General features: G+C 36.4%; 1 protein-coding gene across 1 annotated transcript in view; it reads left to right on the forward strand.

Annotated features, from left to right (window-relative positions):
• The window catches only part of UBE2K (ubiquitin conjugating enzyme E2 K), an 80,352-nt gene that overhangs the window by 34,438 nt on the left and 21,764 nt on the right, over positions 1-24,150 (forward strand). The window contains exons 2-3 of the mRNA XM_004764020.3: positions 13,246-13,339; positions 18,211-18,269. Coding sequence (XP_004764077.1) covers positions 13,246-13,339; positions 18,211-18,269 — 153 coding nt within the window. The remainder of the gene's footprint in view (positions 1-13,245; positions 13,340-18,210; positions 18,270-24,150) is intronic.

A 24,150-nucleotide genomic window follows, 5' to 3' on the forward strand; every position in this document is an offset into this window, starting at 1 on the left:
GTCAAATCCAAGAAATCATTGCCAAATCCAGTTGTCATGAAGCTTTTATGTTTTCTTAGTTTTATAGTTTTTCCATTCTCTTTACCGTCAGTGTGTCTTTGTCTTTACATTTAAAGTGAGTTTCATTTAGATAGCATATAGTTGACCTTTTTCTTTATCCACTCCAGTAGTATCTGTCTTTTGTTATATTTAGACTATTGATATTTAAAATTATTGTTGATATATTTGGATTAATGTCTGATTTTTTTAACTGTTTTTTTTCCCTTTTTTTAAGATTTTATTTATTCCGAGAGAGAAAGACCGATCACAAGTAGGGGGAGAGGCAGAAGCAGACTCCCGCTCAGTTGGGAGCCCAACATGGGGCTCGATCCTAGGACCTGAAGATCATAACCCAAACCAAAGGCAGATGCTTAACCATTAGAGCCACCGAGGTGCCCCCTCCTTTTTTTACTGTATTTTATTTGTTGCCCTTGTTCCTTCTCTTTTTTGTCTTACACTCTTTTTCTGCCTTAACTTGTTTTATTGAGCATTTTATGATTCCATTTTTTTTCTTCTCTTAGCATATTATTTGTGCTTTTTCTTTCTTTCTTATTTTTAGTAGTTGCCTTTGAAATTGCTGCATATACTTAACAGGTACTCTTTGTAATAACACTGTACTACTTCACAGGTAGTGAGAGTACTTTGTAACAAAATTCACAATTCCCAAAAAACCAAAAATTCATGTTTCCTCTCTCCTGTCTACTATAACTCATTCATTTCTTACCCATGAGGTATAGTCACCAGATACTTTGTTGTTATTGTTTTGAACATATTCTTATCTGTTAGATAATTAAGAATACGAAAAGTCAGGGGTGCCTGGGGGACTCAGTCCATTAAGGATCGCACTGTTGATTTTGGCTCAGGTCATGATCTCAGCATTGTGAGATAGAGTCCTGCCTGCATCAGGCTCCATGCTGGGCGTGGAGCCTGTTTGGAACTCTCTCTCCCTCTGCCCTTTGCCACCTACTTTCTCCCCATCACCCTCCTCCCTTCCTCCCCCAACTCCTCCGCCCAGAAAAGAGTAAGATCAAAGATTCTATTTAACCTTTATTTTTTCTCTAATGCCCTTTGTTTCTTTTTTCTTTATGTAAATTCTGTGTTTCTGATCTATAGCATTTTCTTACTTCCTGAAGAATTTCTTCTAACATTTCTTGCAAGACAGGTCAGTTAATAATAGATGTCCTATTCTTTTTTTTTTTTTTTTTTAAAGATTTTATTTATTTATTTGACAGAGAGAGATCACAAGTAGGCAGAGAGGCAGGCAGAGAGAGAGGAGGAAGCAGGCTCCCTGCCGAGCAGAGAGCCCGATGCGGGACTCGATCTCAGGACCCTGAGATCATGACCTGAGCTGAAGGCAGCGGCCTAACCCACTGAGCCACCCAGGCGCCCGATGTCCTATTCTTATTTGAGAAGTCTTTATTTATCTTTCATATCTGAAGGATACTTTTGCTAGATATAGAATGTTAGGTTGGTAGGGCTTTTTGCTTTCAACACTGCTGTTTTTTTTATTATTATTTTTTAAGTTATCTCCACATCCAACATGGGGCCTGAACCCATGACCCTGAAATCAAGAGTCACATACTCCACCGACTGAGCCACCCATGCGTTCCTGCTTTCAACACTGAATACTACAGTCCATTTTCTTGCTTTCATGATTTCTTTTTTTAAAAGATTTTATTTATTTATTTATTTATTTATTTATTTGACAGAGAGAGAGAGAGAGACAGCGAGAGAGGGAACACAAGCAGAAGGAGTGGGAGAGGGAGAAGCAGACTTCGCACCCAGCAGGGATCCTGATGCAGGGCACCATCCCAGGACCCTGAGATCATGACCTGAGCCGAAGGCAGAGCCTTTAACCCACTGAGCCACCCAGGCACCCCCCAATGTAATTTTTTTCTTTGCTCCTTGTTCGGCAAGGTTTATTTTTTTCTTCTGATTTTCTTTTCAAGTTTTTCTCTTTGTGTTTGGTTTTCTTCAGTTTGCATATGATATGCCTAGCTTTGGATTTCTTAGGATTGATTCTCTTTTACATTCTCTGAATGTCTTGGATCTGTGATTCAGTGTCTGTCATTAATTTAGGGATATTCTTGGTCATTATTGCTTCAAATATTTCTTCTTTTCCTGTCTTCTCATTCTGATATTCCCATTACTTGCATGTTACACCTTTTGGAGATACTAGTCTTTTTCATTTGTCTTTCCTTTGCATTTCAGATTTTGGGGTTTCTATTCATTTTTTTCTAGCCCACAGATTCATTTTTTGTGTTTACTTACTAATGGGCCCTTCAGAGGCATTATTCATTTCTGTTAGTTTTTTTTTGTTTTTGTTTTTAATTATTTCTAGCATGTTCTTTTAATTCTTTCTTAGAGTTTCCATCTCTTTGTTAACATTACCTACTTGATTTGGGCCTTGTTAACTTTTTCCATAATGGCACTTAGCATATTAATCATAGTTTAAAATTTTTAGTCTAATTCTGGCATTTCTGCCATCTGAGTCTTTTTCTGTGGTTTTGTTTTTTGGTATGCCTTATAATTTTTTCTTGAAAGCCAAAGTCATGAACGATGTACTGGGTAAAAGGAACCAAGGTAGATAGGCCTTCAGTGTGAGACTTTATGTCTGTCTGTCCAGGGATACTGTTTGCTATAGCTGTAGATACCAAAGTCTAAAATCTCGTCTGTTGTTCTTATTTTTGTCTTCCGTGTTGCCTCTGGGGCTCCCTAGAGATATCTTCTTAAGTCAGGTCTGAGACATGCAGTTCTTGGAGTTGTAATCCCCTGCTTTACACAGGAGCCCTATTGATGTGGTGTTTGGGGGAGAGGAAGCAGTCTATAGTCCTGTAATTGGGTCTTACTCTTTTTTTTTTTTTTTTTAAACCTTATTTATTAGAGAGAGTGTGTATGTACAAGCAGAGGGGAATGGCAGGCAGATGGAGAAGGAGGCTCCCTGATGCAGGACTCAGTCCGGGGACCCTGGGACCATGACCTGAGCCACCCAGGTGTCCCTGGGTCTCAGTCTTTTAGGGAGCCTAACCTTTGCTAAGCTGTGGCCTTTAGAAATACTTCTCAGTCCCCCTGCTTCAATGATACTGGAATATTGGAGGGCTTTGGTATAGGGTATTTCCATTCACTCAGGTAGGTTAGATCTGTTTTAAGACTCTAGTTGGTTAGGTTCTGGTGAAAGTTTCTCTTGAGGACAGGCCTTGTTAAGAAAAACGGAATAGGTCTGTTTCAAAATGGCTTCTTTCCCCTTCTCTCTGCCAGGAGCATGAGCCCATTTTCCTCTGATCGTCTCTGAAAATGTGGTAGGGAACTTGGAGGTAAAAACTCAACAAAAGTGGCAAGGCCCTTTGAGAGTTGTTCACTCTCAAATTTATTCCGACTGTGCCTCCAGCACTCTGTCAATTACAGTTTAGTTTTTCCTCCTGGGGTAATGGCTCATGCTTGTGAGCTTTTGCCCTGATAATTTTGAATCTTACTTTCTCCCAGTCACGTCACCACGTCACAGGGTAGCATTTGCCCTGTGCTTCAGTTCTCTGATGGATTTAAGAGGAGTTGTTGATTTTCAGTTTTGTTTGACTTTTTTCCTCTGTGGATGGGAATGGTGATTTCTGAGTTTTTACATGTAGGGTTGGAAACCAGAAGTATATTCATTTATTTTTGTTTGTAGTATTCTGTTAAATTTCACTGTAATTCTTGTAGACATCTCTGAATTAATTGGTTACTTAGATTAATGTTTTTCTCATTATATTTAATGCATCAGTGATTTCCCTTAGGGTTATACATTTTTTCCTACCTGTAATGAAATTATTTCCGTAGGCAGTTTCTAGGAGTGGTCATATTGGGTTGAAGAGTGTGACAAGCACATGTGGGTGGCTCAGTCGTTAAGCAGCTGCTTTTGGCTCAGGTCATGACCCCAGGGTCCTGGGATCGAGTCCCACATTGGGCCGGCTCCCTGCTTGGTAGGAAGCCTGCTTCTGCCTCTCCCACTCCCCCTGCTTGTGTTCCCTCTCTCACTGTGTGTCTCTCTCTGTCAAATAAATAAAATCTTAAAAAAAAAAAAGTGTGATTTTATGGTGTTACTACTTTTTTGCTGTATTGCCTTTAAAAGGGCTTCTGAACTTTATTGATATCCCTTCAACTTCAGCAGTTTTGGTTATTAAGAATTTTGCCAGTTTAGAAAATGTAAAGTGTAATAGATTACTTTACACGTGGATGTCCAGTTGGTCTAGTACCGTTTATTTATTTTTTATTTTTTTTAAAGATTTATTTATTTATTTGATAGACAGAGATCACAAGTAGGCAGAGAGGAGGAAGCAGTCTCCCCGCTGAGCAGAGAGCCGGATGCGGGGATGCGGGGCTCGATCCCAGGACCCTGAGATCATGACCCTAGCCGAAGGCAGAGGCTTTAACCCACTGAGCCACCCAGGCGCCCCTCTAGTACCATTTTTGCTGAAAATAATTGTTTTTGGGGGCACCTGGGTAGCTCAGTCGTTATGCATTGCCCTCTGCTCAGGTCATGATCACAGGGTCCTGGGATTGAGCCCTGCCTCAGGCTTCCTGCCCAGTGGGAAGCCTGCTTTTCCCTCTTCCACTCCACCTGCTTGTCTTCCCTCTCTCACTGTCTTCTCTCTCTGTGTCAAATAAATAAATAAAATCTTTTAAAAAACAAAACAAAACAAAACAATTTTTCCCTCCCATCAGATTATTCCTTTATCAAAGATGAGTTGACTATATAAGTATCGGCCTATTTCTGAGCTCCCTGTTCTGTTGGTCTATGTGTCTGTTACAATACCGTGCTATTGATTTTATGATAGCTTTATGATAGCCCCATCAGAAATGGAATAAATGAAAAAGGGATGACTTTTTTTTTTTAAAGATTTTATTTATTTATTTGATAGGTAAAGATCACAAGTAGGCAGAGAGGCAGACAGAGAGAGAGAGGTGGAAGCAGGCTCCCTGCTGAGCAGAGATGCCCGATGTGGGGCTCGATCCCAGGACCCTGGGGTCATGACCTGAGCCGAAGGCAGAGGCTTTAACCCGCTGAGCCACCCTGGTGCCCCAAGGGATGACTTTTAATAATTTTCAGATAGCACTGTGGTCTCCTATCTGTCCCAGATCCATCTGTGTGTGTGTGTGTGTTTAAAGCTTTTATTTATTTACTTGAGAGAGAAAGAGAACATAAGAGCAGGGGGAGGGGCAAAAGGAGAGGGACAAGCATACTCCCCACTGAGCAGAGGGGCCTGGTGTGAGGCTGTGTCCCAGTACCCCAGGATTGAGACCTGAAGCAAAAGACAGATGCTTAACTGACTGAGGCACCTAGGCTCCCCCATAGTTCTTGGTTTTATTTACCCTAAGGGAACCAGTTTCTTACTTATGGTCCTGGAAGTGTGTGTTTGTACACATTCAGGGCTTTAAATGTGAAGAAAATAACTATTTTGCTTACTTTTTCTTTCTGCAGTCTTACAAGTGATATGTGAAGTCTGACATTTTTTTGAGTAAGTGTAAAATAAAAAGTTCTAGGGGTGCCTGGGTGGCTCAGTTGGTTAAGCATACACCTCAGGTCATGATTTCAAGGTTGTGAGATTGAGCCCCACATTGGCTTGTGCTAGGTGTGGAGCATGCTTAAGATACTTTCTCTCCCTCTGCCCCCTTTAAAAAATCTAAATGACAAAATATTGTGTCAAAGTATAAGTAAAGGTTTGTTTTTTTTTTTTTCTCACTGACATACAACAGGGCATTCTGTTATTGATGGTATCTTAAGATAAGTCAGTGAAATTAAGTATGTATGTCTTGGCTCACAAGTCATTTTTGAAGCTTAGCTTCACTAATTATTAGCTGTATGACCTCTGTATCTCAGTTTCTGTGTTGGTTAATACATAAGATCGTTAAAAGGGTCAAATGAGTTACATATAAATCAGAATACTACTTATAAGGTGTTACATAAGTATTAGCTATTATTTTCACTCTCTGCCAGCAACATTAGCTACTCTCTCCTTAAAACATTTTTTTCCAGGCACCTGGGTGACTCAGTTGGTTAAATGACTGCCTTTAGCTCAGGTCATCATCCTGGAGTCCCGAGATTGAGTCCCACATCGGGCTTCCTGCTCAATTTGGGGGAGAGGGGTTGGCTTCTCCCTTTGATCCTCCCCCTTCTCATACACTCTCCCTCTCATTCTCTTTCTCAAGTAAATAAAATCTCTTAAAAATAATTTTAAAAATTAAAAATTCAAAAAAATATATTTTTCTTCCTTTGGTGCCAGTGATAACAGACTATCTTGGTTTTTCCTGGTCTTGCCTCATCATCATATCATCAGCCCAGATCACTTCTGAATTTTAGATTTTATTTATTTATTTGACAGAGAGAGAGATCACAAGTAGGCAGAGAGGCAGGCAGAGAGAGAGGAGGAAGCAGACTCCCCACCAAGGAGAGAGCCTGATGCGGGGCTTGATCCCAGGACCCTGTGATCATGACCTGAGCCGAAGGCAGAGTCTTTAACCCTCTGAGCCACCCAGGCGCCCCCACTTCTGAATTTTAGATCATGAACCATATTCTTGGCCCTTTGGATTTTCATATATAGCTCTTTTCAACATGGCCAAATCTGAGTTTTTATTTTCCTCTTCCCCCAAACTTTGACCTCTTACTTTCTTGTTTCCTTATCTTATTTTTTTATTGCATTATCATCCAGTCAGTAGAAAAGCAAACTATAAGAGTAATCCTGGTTCCCTCTTTAAGAGAGCATATGCTTGTAGTTTATAATAACTTATTCCTAGAAATTTTTCCTCCTCTCTCTCTTTTTAAGATTTTTAATTATTTTAGGGGTGCCTGGGTGGTTCAGTGGGTTAAAGCCTCTGCCTTCGGCTCAGGTCATGGTCTCAGGGTCCTGGGATCGAGCCCTGCATTGGGCTCTCTGCTTGGCAGGGAGCCTGCTTCCCCCTCTCTCCGCCTGCCTCTCTGCCTAATCGTGATCTCTGACTGCCTAATAATTAAATAAAATCTTAAAAAAAAAAAGATTTTTAATTATTTTAGAGGTAGATAGCACAGGCGTGGGAGGGAGTGTCAGCAGGGGGAGGAGCAGAGGAAGAGGGATAAGCTACTCCCAAGCTGAGCAGGGTACCTGATCTCATGACCCTGAGATCATGACCTGAGCTGAAATCAGGAGTGGGATGCTCAACTGACTGAGCAACCCCGATCTCTTATCTCTCTTGATTGATTTACTTCTTTTCATCAAAGTGAGCTTCCTTCCTTCCTGTAGTCCTCCCTTCCCGCTCCCTCCCTCCTTGCTTGCTTGCTTGCTTGCTTCCTTCCTTCCTTCCCTCCTTTTTTTCCAAAATGGACTTTCTAATTACTCTCACTGGTTCCTAACCTTTCTCTCTGTGTCTGCTTTAATCTACCTCCAGGCATTTTTCCCTCACTACAGTGGGTTTGTTCTTGAAAAGACTCAAATCTGATTGTTAAATCACAGCCTTAAATGTTTCTCATTGTTCTTAGTGACCCTGTAATCTGGCTTCTGCCTACTTTCCCCAATTCATTTCTGGTCCTTTATTTTGTGTGTATTCCAGGCATATTGGTGGCTTTTCAATTCTCAAACATGCCACGTCCATTATTGCTTCTGTTTTGCACAGGTTGGACTTTTCTGCCCTGAAATGCCATCACTGGCATTATTCATAAATCTTTTAAAGGTAGTTTCCTTAGAGAAGCTTCTTCTTATCCTCCAGATTCCCTTTGTTAAATATTACTCTCATGATATTATGTACTTCATTTAAAAATTGTATAATTTATTGTTTAATACCTTAGAATGAAACCTCTGTAGATGTGGATAGGGTGGGTTAGAGAACATTTCTGGTTGATCATTTTACCACTATTTGCCTTGTGAATAGTGAGTACTCAGTAAATATTATGGGATTAATATGTTCAGAACTTTAATTATTCTGCATTACATATTGTGTGAAGTATGGTAACAGAAATCCAGAAAGTAAAATTTTAATGACAGACTGTTGCTGTAATTGGAAAGACTTATTTCCTGGTTCTGTGTTATAGGTGCACGTGTCCAATATTGTAGCCACTAGCCACATGTGACTTTTTTTCAAGTTTTAAAAACTGTTTTTAGACTTTTTAAAATGTACAAATCAGAGGTTATTAGTATATTCACAAAGTTGTGCAACTGTTACCACTAATTCCAAAACGTTTCATATCCTTAAAAATAATCCTTGCACCCATTAGCAGATCCTTCCCATCTCTTCCTTCCCTCTCCTCTCTTAGCAACCAATAATTTACTTTCTATATTTGTAGATTTGACTATCACATTTGGCTTTTGAACACTTGAAGTGTGGGCAGTCCAAATTCAAATGTGCATTTGATTTGTAAATTAAACACTGGGTTCCGAAGACACTGGTTTAAAAAAAAAAAAAGAAAGAAAATATCTCAGAATTTTAAATTTTGATTACATGTTAAAATGATAATTTTATATATAGGAGATAAATTATTATTAAAGTTAATTTCTGTACTTCCTTCACTCTTTCTGATGTGATTACTAGAAAATTTTATTTATTTATTTTAAAAGATTTTATTTATTTGACAGAGACACACGCAGCGAGAGAGGGAACACAAGCCGGGGAGTGGAAGAGGGAGAAGCAGGCTCCCTGTCAAGCTGGGGGCCTGATGTGGGGCTTGCTGTGGGGCTCGATCCCAGAACCCTGGGATCACAACCCAAGCCAAAGGCAGACGCCCAGCCATCTGAGCCACCCAAGGTGTCCCTAGAAAATTTTGAAGAATATTTGCGGCTTACTTTTTTTTTTTTTTAAGATTTTAATGTTTATTTTTGTGAGACAGAAAAGGACAACATGAGCGGGGGTAGGGGGAGAGGCAGAGGAAGAAGCAGACTCCGTTGAGCAGAGAGCTTGATGCAAGACTTGATCCCCATATCCTGGGATCACGACCCCAGCGAAGGTAGATGCTTAACTGACTGAGCCATCTAGGTGCCCTGTGGCTTATATTATTATACATCTATTGGACAGTACTGATCTAAAACTTGTATTTAGTAAGGTTCATAAATGTTCCCTTGGCTTTAGTTCCCTTCTGGTCTCTAAGTTTCCATGTCAACCTGCTTTGGGTATGTGACATGCCCCAAGCTTCAGAATAGTTTTTACTTATTAACTACTTGGAAAGTGGAAATCTTTCTTATTTGGGGGGCCTTAGAATAGTAGGGGAAAATAAGTCATTCATACTAACTTAGGGGAAAATAATGGCAACTCTTAAACCTTTTAAGCCTCTTTTCCAACAAATTAGGAAGAATGAAATTCACATTTATTTGCATGATACTGATAAACAGTGCTCCTAAATTTTGGTAGATGTGATTTGACTAGGAAACAAACTGATAGTTTCTTTATAGCATATGAGAATGATCTATAACTTCAGGGGTAATTTAGATTTAAAATTTGAAATTCAGATTGAAATTCTGTTTTAGAATAAATCTTCCCGAATAAATATAAGTGAGAGTAATGCGACAAGTGGTCCTTTAAAAAAAAAATACAGTATTTGCTTTAGGTGGAAATTTTCTGCTTCTACATCATTGTCAGAAGTCAACATATTACAGTGTTAAGTGACTACTGTACATTCAGCATTTACTTTTTGGCAGACATTGTTTTATATATTGTATTAATTAAATTCCCCCAAGAACTGTACATAGTAAGTACTCTTATAATTCCCAGTTGACAGAGGTTGAAACTTTGGTTGAATGGTTAATTAACTTGCTTGAGGTCACATGTAAGTTTCAACAGGTTAAATAACAATGTACTTAGAGCTTTTCTGATAAAATCTTTCAGTTTTTAGTTTTTCTCACTAGAATGTAAGCTCCAAGTGGGCAGGGACTTAGTTTTGTTCACTAACACTTGAGATTTTTTTCTGGCATATAATAGACTCCAGGAATTATTTAGATGAATTTTGTGATGATATCAATTCACTTAGAGACTTGGCCTTGGAAAGCCAGTAGAATTGCTTTAAATTCTGCCCTGTTGCTTTATTAGCAGTAATGCCAGTTTATGACATCCAGATAAGATTTTTTTTTTTCTTAAGATTTTATTTATTTATCAGAGGGGGGGAGAGTGAGCACAGGCAGACAGAATGGCAGGCAGAGGCAGAGGGAGAAGCAGGCTCCCCGCCAAGCAAGGAGCCTGATGCGGGGCTCGATCCCAGGACGCTGGGATCATGACCTGAGCCGAAGGCAGCTGCCCAACCAACTGAGCTACCCAGGCGTCCCTGACATCCAGATAAGATTTAACATTATGTGCTATTATGCATACTTTATATTTTAATAGTTGATTTTAGAAATGTTTGCTAGAAACTGTAGCTTCTATTCATATCTTTTCCTTTTATGTGTTAGAATCCCATTGGAGCCACAAAGGAACATTAAAAAAAACAGAACTACCAAAGGTCCAACTGTGTGTTTAGTTGAGTTGGGAGAAGAAAATAAAATCAGTTTTGCAGATGTTGCCACAAAAAATGTAGTACAGTGGTAGCACAGTTCTTAAGGGCTTCATCCAAAAGCCTTAGTGTTCTTGGTCATTAAAATGAATAACAAACATATTGTTTTGTTACTTGCTTTTAGAAATAACATTTCCATTCTTAGACTGGAAACAGAGCTGTGAAGTAAATTTTATAAAGTAGGGCTTTGAAATCAAATGTTTTTATAATTAATATTATTGGGGAAAGGTAGCTATGCTTCTTTCTTAACGATTCTCATTAAATTTGAGATCTGTGTTCTCATTTTAGAGTAATAAAATTGAGAGATGTTAAGTGACTTAACTAAATTAATGCCAGTTGAGTGGCAGAACTTGGATTCAATTCACATTCATCAGACTTCAGAGAGCACACTTTTTTAAAATACTGTCATCTTTTGCCATTTTCTGTATCTTCCTTACAGTTCTTTGATTTTAAGTTAGTTTGTTGGGGGCACTGGGATCAAAAATCTGGATTGTGGAGTAACTGGACGTTAAACTGTGGAGTAATAAAGGATAATTATTGCATGATGGAAAAAATTAAGCTGTGAAAAATCTGTCTTTAACTATCCATATTCTTTTTATCTTTGCTTATCTAGAGATAAAGATCCTACTCTGTCTAGACCATGTAGCATGCTTCTTTATAATGGATTCATCATGGTGATTGTATTTTTTTAAGCTAATTTAGTACATTTTTCATACATTAATAGCGTGCTTTCTGTAGAGAAAAAAGTGTTTTCTTCTAATTATAATTCGGGGATAATGAGGACAGAAACAAGGACAAAGGAATACTAATACAATTAGTAATTGTTTATTTAGCTTTTTACTAACTTGAGATTTGGGGGCAATCTGGAAGGCAGCCTCTCTGATTTCTTTTACCTCTTCTTTTCCTCCCCAAAACTTTAATCATGTCCTTTAGTATCCTGACATTTTAGGGTTATTTACTTGTTTTTGGAAAGGGAATATTGTGGGAAGCTATAAAGAACTTTGAAAACATTGATGATTTGAAAGATCGGATTACTCTTGTTTTACTTAGAACTCTCGGGGGAATTGAAGTTCTGCTTGCAGCTTCTAAATTTGTCAGTGGAAGTATGGTTTCTCTGATTTTCATTTTAACATTATTAATTCCTGTGCATACTGGACAAATTATTTTATCATTGGTAAGAATGTATATTTCGTCCTCCACTGCAAATACCAAGGATGATAATGATTTTTTAGGGCACAGGAAGAAGTTTCTCATGTGTATATTTGTAATGAATTTTAATTTGGGGGTAAAATTAACTTCAGAAAAAAATGAAATACATTAATTCCAAAGGTAAAAATAGAAAAAGGTTTTATAAAAATAAACCTATTAATTAGAATGTTTTTCTAATGTATAAAGTTTCTTAATCTTGTTATTATTAAAAGATAAGATTAATTAGAAGTCATATGAAATCTGTAAAATTTGGGTTTTAAAGTTGTGTATTTTTTCAGTATTTATTCTGTATTAATATAAACTGCTTAGTATAGAAAAAGTAAAATTGGTATCTACTTGTTGGAGGTTGGGGGAGAAAGCCATGGACCTTAAAACAGTAATTCTTACATTGTTCATCCACTAAACAAGCTTAAGAAGGTAGGGTTGAGAGCAAAAAATTTACTCTTGAAATCCTGCAAGGATTTTTTTAAGAGTGGATATGTTGTGTTACTTAGGTAAAAATATGAAATCCTAACCAAGAAAATGAATACATAACTTGTATATTAAGGATGTATGTTTTTAACAATTGAAAAAAAGAGAAAGTTTACCATATTAGGAATTTAGACTTAGGACCAGTAAGGTATTAGTGTAGATTACAAAGTATAAATTGGAGAGCTTGTTTGCAGACAGGTACTTTTAAACAGTAATGTGAATCCCCTTGGAGGGTTTTCTGCATCATTTAATTAAGGTCACCTTTAACAGATTGAGAAATTGAAATGATAGTATAGATATGACTTTGAGAAATGTAATGGGCAAAATAAACAGATGTAGATAAAGTTAAAATAAGTCTGTTTTGAAAAGTAGGTAGTTGCCACTGAATTAAACTAAGCAGTATAGCTTAGTTTAAACTAAGCAACTTAAAACAAATTCTACAAGGCATTAGATGATTTTAGTGAGGCATTTTAGGCTTCAGGAATTTGCATGGAAAGGGAAATTAGTTAGATGCTTCGAGTTTTCACCAGTTGGGTGGATGGAATAGTATTTTAGTTAACCTAAACATCTAGAACTGTTGTGGTTAGTTTAACTGAGAGTTTATACCCTACATGGCTTTTAATGACCCTGAGTTTTCTGTTTATATGGATAGAACCCATGTAACCTGGGGTGCAGTATAGCAGCGTTCATCTACAGATGAATAATAGACTTTTCACGTTGGACCTAACATACATGAAGTTGGCAAATGTAAAATAGGTGTCTGCTCTTTTTCTCTAAACGTTCCAATAAAGTTAACAAGCCATTGTACTATTTTGTTCAGAGTGGTGTTATTTCATTAAAAACAATGAAGTGAAAATTTGTTAGTTTTTTGGTTTTAAATATTCTTAAAACTGGCTAATCAAATCCTAGAAAAGCATAGGTTATTATTTTTTACTAGAGCAGATAATCAAGTTAAAGAGGGGGTTTCAAAAATTTTTTATAGATAATACTTTAAAATAGGCTTTTTTCTTGCTGATATAACTAACATTTATTTTCTGTTTATTTTTAAGACGAGCAAAAATCAAATTAAAGTAGATCTTGTAGATGAGAATTTTACAGAATTAAGAGGAGAAATAGCAGGACCTCCAGACACACCATATGAAGGCAAGTACTTTTTTCTGTATCAAAATATTGTGCGTATTAGAACTTACCTGAAACATTAAATCAGAATAATCTTAAGTATCTATAAATTACATGGAAGGTAACTTCATTTGGCTTAGGATATTACAACATTTAAATAATAAATTTAGATATTGCTGTAGACTGATTTTTCTTACTGAATTTTAGCTAATTTTTTTCTTTCCCCAACATAGATTTAGTAGAAGCAAGATACAATTTATATAGGTTAGAATTTCACAGTAGAAAACATCGAGCGTATTAAGCCTCTAATATATGGACTATAGATGCTCAGTTACCCTTCATATGGTATCTATAACAAATCTTGCCTTAAATTTCTGACTGATAAAATACTTATTTTTTTTAATAAAGCTCCTCTCCCCTGTTTGTCATTAAGTATTTTATTCATTCATATGTCTTCACACAGGCTGTGTTCCAAATATTTAATTTTCTTTATTCAGGAAAGCTTTGAATGATCGTTTCAAGACAGAAAAAAGAAAGGAGGCAACTTTGCTGAACTTTGTGTTCACAAACTAAGTCTGTAGCTCCTTTAGACTATGGAATTGGGTGGTAAGATAAGGAAAGAAGCTTTTTCATAGCTTTTTATTTCCTCATTAGGCAAATCTTCAGTAATGAATATTACTATAAATTTGGGTTATGTAGCATATCCAAGGTTCTTGCCTTCAGATATATGCTTAGTAGAAATCATAACAGAATTTGTAGTTATAGTAACATTTACTGAGTTCTTACTTTCAGAGCTTTACATGTATTTTCTCATTTGATCCTTAAAACAAATCTTATGAGGTAAGTAGTTATCACTGTTCATAGAATGAAGAAACTTAAGCTCAGAGAAATTAAGTGCCTTGTTTAAGGTCAGACATCTAAGTGGCACAGCTGGGATTTGAGTCCTAATAGCCTTTGACTTCAAAGCCAGTGTTTCTCTTTACTTTCTGCTTTTGAATAAATGAGAATTGACTAAATATTGAAGGTGGTGGTTATGTCTACTTTGACCAAGGTCTTATAATTCCTCAATGAACAGTTAACCCAAAGTCATCAGAAAAACCCAGTATTCTAAAATATTTTAGTTTTCATTAAGTTTTTAAAGACCCTAGAATGTCTTTAGTATATCCTACTAATTCTTAAATGGTAAAATTTTATTTCCTGTTTTATAGTTCATATAAGTCATTTCTTTCTTTTTTTTTTTTTTAAGAGGGTTTGTTAGTTTGTTTAAAATTTTATTTATTTATTTGACAGACAGAGATCACAAGTAGGCAGAGAGGCAGGCAGAGAGAGTGGAAGGGAAGCAGGCTCCCCGCTGAACAGAGAGCCCGATGCGGGGCTCAATCCCAGGACCCTGGAACCGTGACCTGAGCCGAAGGCAGAGGCTTTAACCCACTGAGCCACCCAGGCACCCCCATATGAGCCATTTCTTAACATTATTTAGTTTTGTATTATTTACTAAGTGCCTCTTATATGCCAGGCCTCATCTGGATGCTTTATGGATACCGTGCATTTAGTCCTTTTGACAATCATTAGATGGAAAAAAGGTCATTAGTTATAGAAATCACGTTCTTGTCTTAATAGTAGATAGTGTATGGAATGATACACTCACTTCTTAAAGGTAGGCATTATAAATATTCTTGAATCTTTTTTAGGTTGTTCAGATGTATTTTTAAAAGATAATATGGCAATAGCATTACCATTCTAGAACTGTTCCAGCAAACAGATATTTATTTCCTGAACTTAATAGGCAGAATGTTCATTACATTCTTAGAAACCCTTAATAAAAGTAGATGAATTTTTAAAAAATTGGATAATACTCATTTGTAGATAATTAAGTTATAAATATACCATATTCTTTATTAATTGGAAGCAAGTTTGATCATATTTAAGTGTTTCTGCTGCTGCCACTAAATGAGATACTAATGTTTGATAATACTAGTTTTTGTTTTGATAAGACTAGTTTTAATATGCTTTTTGGATGTAAATTGTGTCCTTTTTGTCATAAACTATTAAGGAGAAATTGTTCATTTTATTTAGGAAAAGCACTATTCAAGGGCATAAACTAAGATATTTTTTGGAAACATGAAGAAGATTTTGAAGATGTATTTTGATAATATTTATTGCAGGGCTCTTGGTCGTTTTTGAGAGTTTTTGTTTTTTTTTTAATCTTTATCACTAAGGCAAATGTTTCCATGTGGAATGTTGAACTGTTTATAATGATTAACTAATGAGGAAATTATTTTATGTTGTGTTAAAAGCAATCAGATTGAAAAGTAGAATACCCATGGGAAAATTAGCCATATTGCACGTGTTACTTAACTCTTGTTTTTTTCTTTTGCTGTAATAGTGGCAAAGGAACAGTATAGTTTTTGAACCTTTCTTCCTAAGAGTTGTTTTGAATTTATGAAATAATTGTTGGTATTTTAAAAAATCTCATCCCTTCTCCATTTTCTTTTTAAATGAAGTTAACTCTAAAAATTACAGTTTTAATAATAAAAGCTATTTAAGAAGAAATGATTTATAGTGAAAACTTAAAATATGAATTATGTAGTTATAAAGCTTGCTTAGTTGTGTTGCTCTGATGTAAGTGTGTATATATACACATACACACACCCATATATATAACAAATAATGCTGTGGTTAATGTTATGGCGGTTATATATTGAAAGTTGTCAGATAAAAATGCAAGACAGAGGATATTAATAGCATGTGGAGTAAAAATAGGATTGAGAGGGGGACTCTAGGGGCCAGCATTATTTATGTAGTAATTCTGGGCTCTCGCTGTTCCTAAGAAATTGTTTTGGATATTCAAGAAGGAACAACTTTATATGAAAGATTATAGAAACCGTCATCTAGAATTTAACAGAAAGTTAGGAAGGAAAAAGAACCTACATTTTACTCAGGCCACATTTATTATACCTATATTTGAAGCTGGCATTTATAACTCTAAACAAAAATAATTCTATCTATAAACACAGAATTTTCTCAGGTACTCTTCTCTTACCTATCTTACTTGGTTTTTTGTTTGTTTGTTTTGACTACTTTCCTTTATATTGATTTCACTCTTGCCATATGCTCTGTGATTCAGGCATCTAGTTCAACTCATGCAGAAGTCACTATGGGATACCATTAAAAAGAATTAGCTAGAAAAGAAGAATTGGAACTAGAAAGGGGTTGAAGAAAGTGTTACCAAGTGAATTGCCCCTTTGTTTTTCTCCCAGATCCACATTCATCTATTCCTAACAATAGAGGGAGGTGGATTTGAGAGAATGTGGGTGATACTGAAAATTGAATTATGAAATTTTTTTTTAAAGATTTTATTTATTTATTTATTTGACAGAGATCGCAAGCAGGCAGAGAGGCAGGCAGAGAGAGCGAAGGAAGCAGGCTCCCCGATGAGCAGAGAGCCTGATGTGGGGCCCGATCCCAGGACCCTGGGATCATGACCCGAGCCGAAGGCAGAGGCTTTAACCCACTGAGCCACCCAGGCGCCCCTGAATTATGAAATTTTTAAAAAATATTTTTAGTTATTTATTTGATTGACAGAGATCACAAGTAGGCAGAGATGCAGGCAGAGGCGGCGGGGGAGGGAAGCAGGCTCCTCACCAGGCACGGAGCCCATCAGGGCTCGATACCAAGACCCTGAGATCATGACCTGAGCCGAAGGCAGAGGCTTGACCTACTGAGCCACCCAGGCGCCCCTGAATTATGAAATTTTGAAGTTAATAATGCTAGTGCATAGTTTTTATTTTATGTTACTTTTATTATGGAAAGTTTTAAGTATCTAGAGAAGACAAATGGTATAATGAATCTTTTGTGTACTTATCATCTGGCTTTAATAACTATCAATTTAGGGCCAGTCTTTTATCTAACTCATCCCTTTATTATTTTGGAGCAGATGCTAGGCAAAATATTTCAGTGTTACAGTTTTATTTGTTATATTCTGGAATAGTGTGTATTCTATTTTAGTAGGTCATAAAATGTTAGAATTGGAAGGTTCCTTGAAGTTAGAATTCAAATCCACCCCCTCATCCAGTGGAAGGCTTCCCCCCCTTCAGTTTCCCCTCCTTCAGTTTCCCCCCTCCTTCAGTTACCTTTTCTTGAATTATCCCATTATGGGAAGCTAGATAAAGTTTTTTTAAATATGTATTTGGCTGCTAGTTGCTCAAGATGACTTCAAAACAGAATGTTGTGTTTTGTTTACATATTACTGGTCAGAACAATCTCTTTGTAAAGTGTTTTCTTTTGTATACCTATTGAGGAGAGGAGAATAGTCTTTTGTCTTTATGCCTACCTGGTATTGTTGAATTTTATTTTTTAAATTTTAGCAAGTGTTGGCCTTTCATTGAGGGCACAAGTTAAAAGTTTGGGGCATTTTAACATTTGAGAGAACCAGCTAGATTTTTTTCAGTTTATGACATAACCATATGTCCTTTTTCTCTGTACCATCTGCCCTTATACCTCCTTACCTTCTTTTTGTCCTCCCCCCCCCCCATATTTTTTGTTATTTAACAGCTCTTCTCTGTTGCCTAGAGGAAACAAAAGGAGACGGGATGTATATTACCTAACTGTCCCAGTGAAGCATTGGATTGTCTTTGGATTTAATGTATTTGTCTGTCTCAAGCTCTTTTATTTGCTGAAAACTAATATGGTTGTATAATGGCTATTTTATATGTTTTAAATAAACTTTCATTTAACTAGTGTTTTTATCATTTCCTTTTTGGGTTTCAGCTTAGGAATGAATTTGTTAAGATTGAATATAAAATAGTACGTGTTTTGAGAAATATGTCACTATATTTTGTTTCAAATATTTGAGGTGAGCAGCATTCTTAACTTTCTGTTTTCCCATTTTTTAGGAGGAAGATATCAGCTAGAGATAAAAATTCCAGAAACATATCCATTTAATCCCCCTAAGGTATTGTAAGTCTATTTTTTGTGCATGAACTTCTAAAGTTTTTCTCAATTAATTTATATTTTATTGCATTGTTATTAAGATTACAGCTTTTTGAGTTATTGTCTGTATAAAATTTAGTAGGGACAAGCATTCAGGTAATACCAAATAAACTTTGTTACTGACTTTAGAATGAAAAGCAAGCTTACTCAGAGGTAGCTAGTAAGGCTATAGACAGGAATAGGATTTTCATCTGCCAATGGCTTAAATTCTAGGTCTGAAAAAATTTATAGTGCTCCCAAGTTTTGAGAACCCTTATACAGATTTGTACTTGCCTCAAAGAAGTATGGGGTTTTTTTTCTTTTCTTTCTCTCTCTCTCTCTTTTTTTTTTTTTTTTTTTAGGGAAGAGTATATTCTGAATTCAGTCAGTAGTTATTTGAGTACTGTGTGCCAGTGTACTGGAGCTTTCACGGAGCTTTCATTGTCCTTGCTTTCGCGGAGCTCACATGTTAGCAGATGTAAATCTTATGAACAAATAATTGGAACTGATGAATATTAAAAGAGGAAATGGAATACCTTAGGTCATGTATAACAAAGGGAACTAACCTAAACTTAATTTTTCACTGAATAGCTTCCTTTATCTTTTACTTTTGCTGTTAACACTTTAGTTTAGGCCTTCAGCTTTATTACTTTCCTGGTTTGCTTATTATTTAATCTGTCTTTGCCACGCATATTCATTCTTTGCTGTTCTGTTCTGTAAATCTTCCTAAAGTGAAGTTTTGATGTTTCTTTTCTTTCTTTGTTAATAAAGTCTAAACTCCTTGGCTGGGCATTTGCAACCTCCTACAGCCTAACCCCAATTATCTTTTCAATCCTAATTTTCTACTACCTTTGCCCACAACATGGGTCTGATTTTCCAACCTAGGTTATTTGCTGTTTGTAGATGGTGCTTATTATTTCATACTTTTCTGTCATTTTCACTTGAATCATTCTCTGTATCATTTAAAATTTTAGGGTTTTTTTTTAAGGTCTAGGTAAAGTGTATCACCATTTACCTTAAACTGTATCCATCAAATTGTTCCTCTCCTCTTTTTTTTTTCATAATTTAAAAAAAATTTTTTATAAACATATAATGTATTATTAGCTCCCGAGGTACATGTCTGTGAATCACCAGGTTTACACACTTCATAGCACTCACCATAACACATAACCTCCCCAGTGTCCATAACCCCAACACTCTCTCCCTACACCCCTCCACCTGGCCTCCCTCAGTTTGTTTTATGACGTTTCTCTACTCTTTTAATAACATTTTATATTACTTATACACAGCTGATCCTGTGAATAGTGTGGGGGTGAGGTACACTGACTCTCCATGCAGTCGAAAATCCCTATATAACTCTTGACTCCCCCAAAACTTAAACTTCTAATAGCCTGTTGTCAACCAGAATCCTTACCAATAACAAAGTCGGTTAACACATTATTTTTATATATGTATTATATACTGTATCCTTATAATAAAGAAAGCTAGAGAAAAATATTAAAATCATAAAGAGAAAATACACTTAAAGTACTATACTGTACTTATCAGAAAAAATCCAATGTAAGTTGACCAGTTCAAACCCATGTCATTTAAAGGTCAGCTGTAGTACCAACACAAATACAGTACCAATTAATGTATTATTTGGGGTATGTATCTTTTACTAGCTTTTATACCCCTCAGGTGAAGGACCATGTCTTAATATATCTTTGCATTTTCTGTGGCTCCTTGAATGTCCTTGAGCATATGATAGTAGTCACTTGGAAAATGTTCTAGTATTCATTCAGCCTGTTGGTGGTTCCCATTTAAGAATAGACATGGTAATGGAAGTTCCAGGGTGCACTTGGGTCACCTGCTGGTTTGGAGTGTCTATTCTGTATCTTATGTACATCTATTTTCTCATATGCCCACTTGATTCTTTTAAATTGTTGCAAAGTAGACATAACATAAAATTAACCATTTTAACCATTTCTAAGTGTACAGTTCAGTGGTATTAAATAGTCATGTTGTGCAATCATCACCTCTAGCCATCTCTAGAACTTTTTCATCTTACCTGTTAAATAACGACTCCCCCTTCACTATGGCCCCAGCCCCCAACCATTGTTCTACTTTCTCTGTATGAATTTGATTAGGTACCTCAATTAAGTGGAATCACAATATTTGTCATTTGTATCTGGTTTATTTCACTTAGTATAATGTCTTCAAGGGTCATCCATATTTCAGCATGTATCTGAATTTTGTTCCTTTTTAAGGTTAAATAGTGTTCATTTTTCATATATGCCACATTATCCATTCAACCATCAAAAGACATTTTGGTTTTTCTAACTTTTAAGATGGTTGATTTTTTTTTTCTCCTTGGTTTTTTTTTTCTCTATTATAAAAGCAGTTTGGTGGCACCTGGATGGTTCAGTTGACTAAGCATCCAGCTTTTGATTTTGGCTCAGGTCATAATCTCTGGGTTGTGAAATCAAGCCTTATATCAGGCTTCATGCTGGGTGTGGAGCCTACTTCAGATTCTCTCTCTTCCTCCACCCCTTCCTGCTCCTGCTGTCTCTTTCTAGAATAAACATTTTTTAAAATTAGTTTGTGCTTTTTGTAGAAATTTGAGAAAGTTAAATAATAAATTATAAAAAAAGAAAGCATTTTTCAAAATGGCCATTTAGTGATAACACTATTATTAAGTTATCATCTTATATCTGTGACTTAGTTTTCATACTCATCCTGGTTACCCTCCACTGGCTTCAGTCTAGGTTTTAATGTTGTCATTGGAATGAATACATAATTGAGGCTACTTTAATTGTTGAATACCACAGATTTAACAAAAGAAGATTTAAATGTTTAAAAGATGCCCTCTTAACCTAAAAAAACTTTTTTAATGGATATAAGGAGGAAGAAAAAAGAAAAGCCCTCAATAGAGACTACTTTCAGCCACCACATTTTTTACTATTAGAGAATGGCAGTAGCCGCTGTCACTTGTGAAACAGTCTTAACAATTCTTTTGACAGAGAGAGAGAGACAGTGAGAGAGGGAACACAAGCAGGGAGAGGTGGGAGAGGGAGAAGCAGGCTTCCCACTGAGCAGGGAGCCCTATACAGGACAGCACCCCAGTCTTAACAGTTCTAATAAATGAGGGGCCTGAGGCTTAGAGGTTAAGTAGAACCCAAATCCTATAAGGCCCAGTGTGCTCTACTTTTTTGATCCTGATGAGGAAGGAGTGAGGGCATAATCTCTAAAACAGTGATTATGACTCCCCCAAGAACAAGAGTAGTCCACCAAAGTTCAAATCTACTTCGGCCATTTAACTGGCTTTAATAATTTTTTTTTTTCCTCACTAATCTCTGCCCAACGTGGGACTCACTATCCCAAGAACAATTGCTGCATGCTCCAACTGAGCTAGCCAGGCACCCCTGGCCTTACAATTTTAGGCAAACTGTGTGCCCTAGTTGCCTCATCTATAAAATCCTCACTTAGGATTGCTTGTAAAGATTAAATGAATTAATCCATGTATACATTATTGTAATAATTCTGTGAAACATTTTTTCACATTTCTTAAAAATTTTTATTTATTTGAGAGTGAGAGTGACAGAGAGAGGGAGGGAGCACGAGTAGGGGGAGGGCCAGAGGGAGACGCATACTCCCCAAGGAGCAGGGAGTCCAACTCAGTGCTCCATCCCAGACCTGAGCTGAACGCAGATGCCTAACCAACTGAGCCATCCTAGGCACCCCCTTTTCACGTATTTTAATGTCTCTGAAATCAAAATACGCCTTTCGATAGATGATATGTCATAATGTAATTGGCAGAGTTTTTTCTTTCTCAGGGTACATAAAGTAATGGTGTGTTATGTAATTCATGGTACCTGAGATTTAATGAAATAGTAATACTTGTAACTTGCTACACAGAGTAAGCACTGTGTAAATATTAGCATTAACCAGTGACTCCCATTCTAAAAGGCTCTTCTTGGGGTGCTTGTGTGGCTCACTTGTTAAGCATCTGCCTTTGGCTCAGGTAATGATCCCAGGGTTCTGGGATCAAGCCCCCACATTGGGCTCCCTGCTCAGCAGGAAGCCTGCTTCTTCCTCTCCGACTCCTCCTGCTTGTGTTCCCTCTCTTACTGTGTCTCTCTCTGTCAAATATATAAAATCTTTAAAATAAAATAAAAGGCCCTCCTTGAAGTAGCCTTGTCTTCCTTCTGTGACATCGTTTGAAAGTATAACATTGGCACTTACATTTCCAGTATAAGTTGAAATTCTCATTCATTGCTCACCTGGATGGCTCAGTTGGTTAAGCAACTGCCTTTGGCTCAGGTCATGATCCCAGGGTCCTGGGTTCGAGTCCCACATTGGGCTCCTTCCTTGGTGGGGAGCCTGCTTCTCTCTCTGCCTCTGCCTGCCACTCTGCTTGCTCTCTCTCTCTCTCTCTGTCTCTGTCTCTCTCTCTCTCTCTGACAAATAAATAATTTTTTGAAGATTTTTATTTATTTATTTTTTAAGTAAAATGTTAGAGCTGCTTTGATACATAGTTTGGTCAAAATGGTGAACAGAGTTGCCTTATGACCTATATCAGTTCTACCCAGGCACCTACCCAGTAGAAATGAAAACATGTCTACACAACAACTTGTACACAAATGTTTATACCAGCACTATTCATAGTGGCCAAAAAGTGGAAATGACATAAATAAATGTCCATTAACTTAATGGATAAATAAAATGTGGCATATTTATACCATGGGACATTTTTTTGGTTATAGAAACAAATGAAGTACTGATAATGTATTATATAGAGGAATTTTGAGAACAACATGCTACATGAAAGAAGCTACATACAAAAGGCCACTCATTGTATGATTTCATTTATATGAAACATCAGAAGAAACAAATCCATAGAGACAAAAAATAGGTCAGTGGTTGTTTAAGACTGAGGGTGTGTGAAGGAATGGGGAGTGACTGCTGATGGTTACATGGTTGCTCTGTGTATATACTGAAAACTGTCATGGAGTTACGCACTTTAAATGGGTGAATTATAATCTCAGTGAAAGTGTTTAATTATTTCCCTCTATAGTCTTTTATATAGCTCCACAGTGATTGCATAGCCCTGGCTCTATTTCAGGCACTTGACACATTATTTTATTTATTAGTCCCTCTCTCACCTTTGTTTTCTAGCATAGTGGGAAAAATAGACTCATAACATAACAGAACTCCTATTGTTCTTCAGGCCACTACTATGCTAATTCCAGACATTCCACATTGAGGTAGCTTCAATATTTAGAAAAGTGTCCCTCTGGCTTCAACTAGTTAATCTTAGTTGTAATTTAGTATTCTTTTAAATATGGTATTCATTCCACTTATGGCATTAAGCTTTTGTAATAAATGTAAATGAATGTATTATAAATATATTCTAAATATGTTGAGCTTCTAGATAAAATGAATTTTTACTGATTGGTAAATATAATGGAAAAATTGGGAGTATTTGTAAATTTCTTGCTGGATTTTGTTTGTGTTTAATATATAGGCTCAGGTTTAATTTTAAGTCTCATGAGATAGAAGTATTAAAAGTAGCTGGTTATATTCTCACTGATGTGCAGCTAAAATTGCACAAGGTTGAAACTTACATATTTGATAACAGTGGGCACAGAGTATTTCCTGTTTATTATTCTGCAATAAATTATGAACCCTAAAGAGCAGGAGGTTTGCTTCTAGATAGAGAAGGTATATCTTTAAGGCAGCTGAGTATAGTGTAGAAGGAATTTAATTCAATGCATAAAACCAGTGTTATTTCTGAAGTGAATTGTAATATACTGTTAATGAAAAAATTAATTAAAGTAGGAAACCTCTAGCTCAATGATTTGCCCAGTTATGAATTAGAGATT

The sequence above is a fragment of the Mustela putorius genome, unplaced genomic scaffold (genome assembly GCF_011764305.1).
Source record: "Mustela putorius furo isolate JIRA1106 unplaced genomic scaffold, ASM1176430v1.1 tig00000083_pilon_pilon_pilon, whole genome shotgun sequence".
In the NCBI taxonomy this organism is placed as follows: Eukaryota; Metazoa; Chordata; class Mammalia; order Carnivora; family Mustelidae; genus Mustela; species Mustela putorius.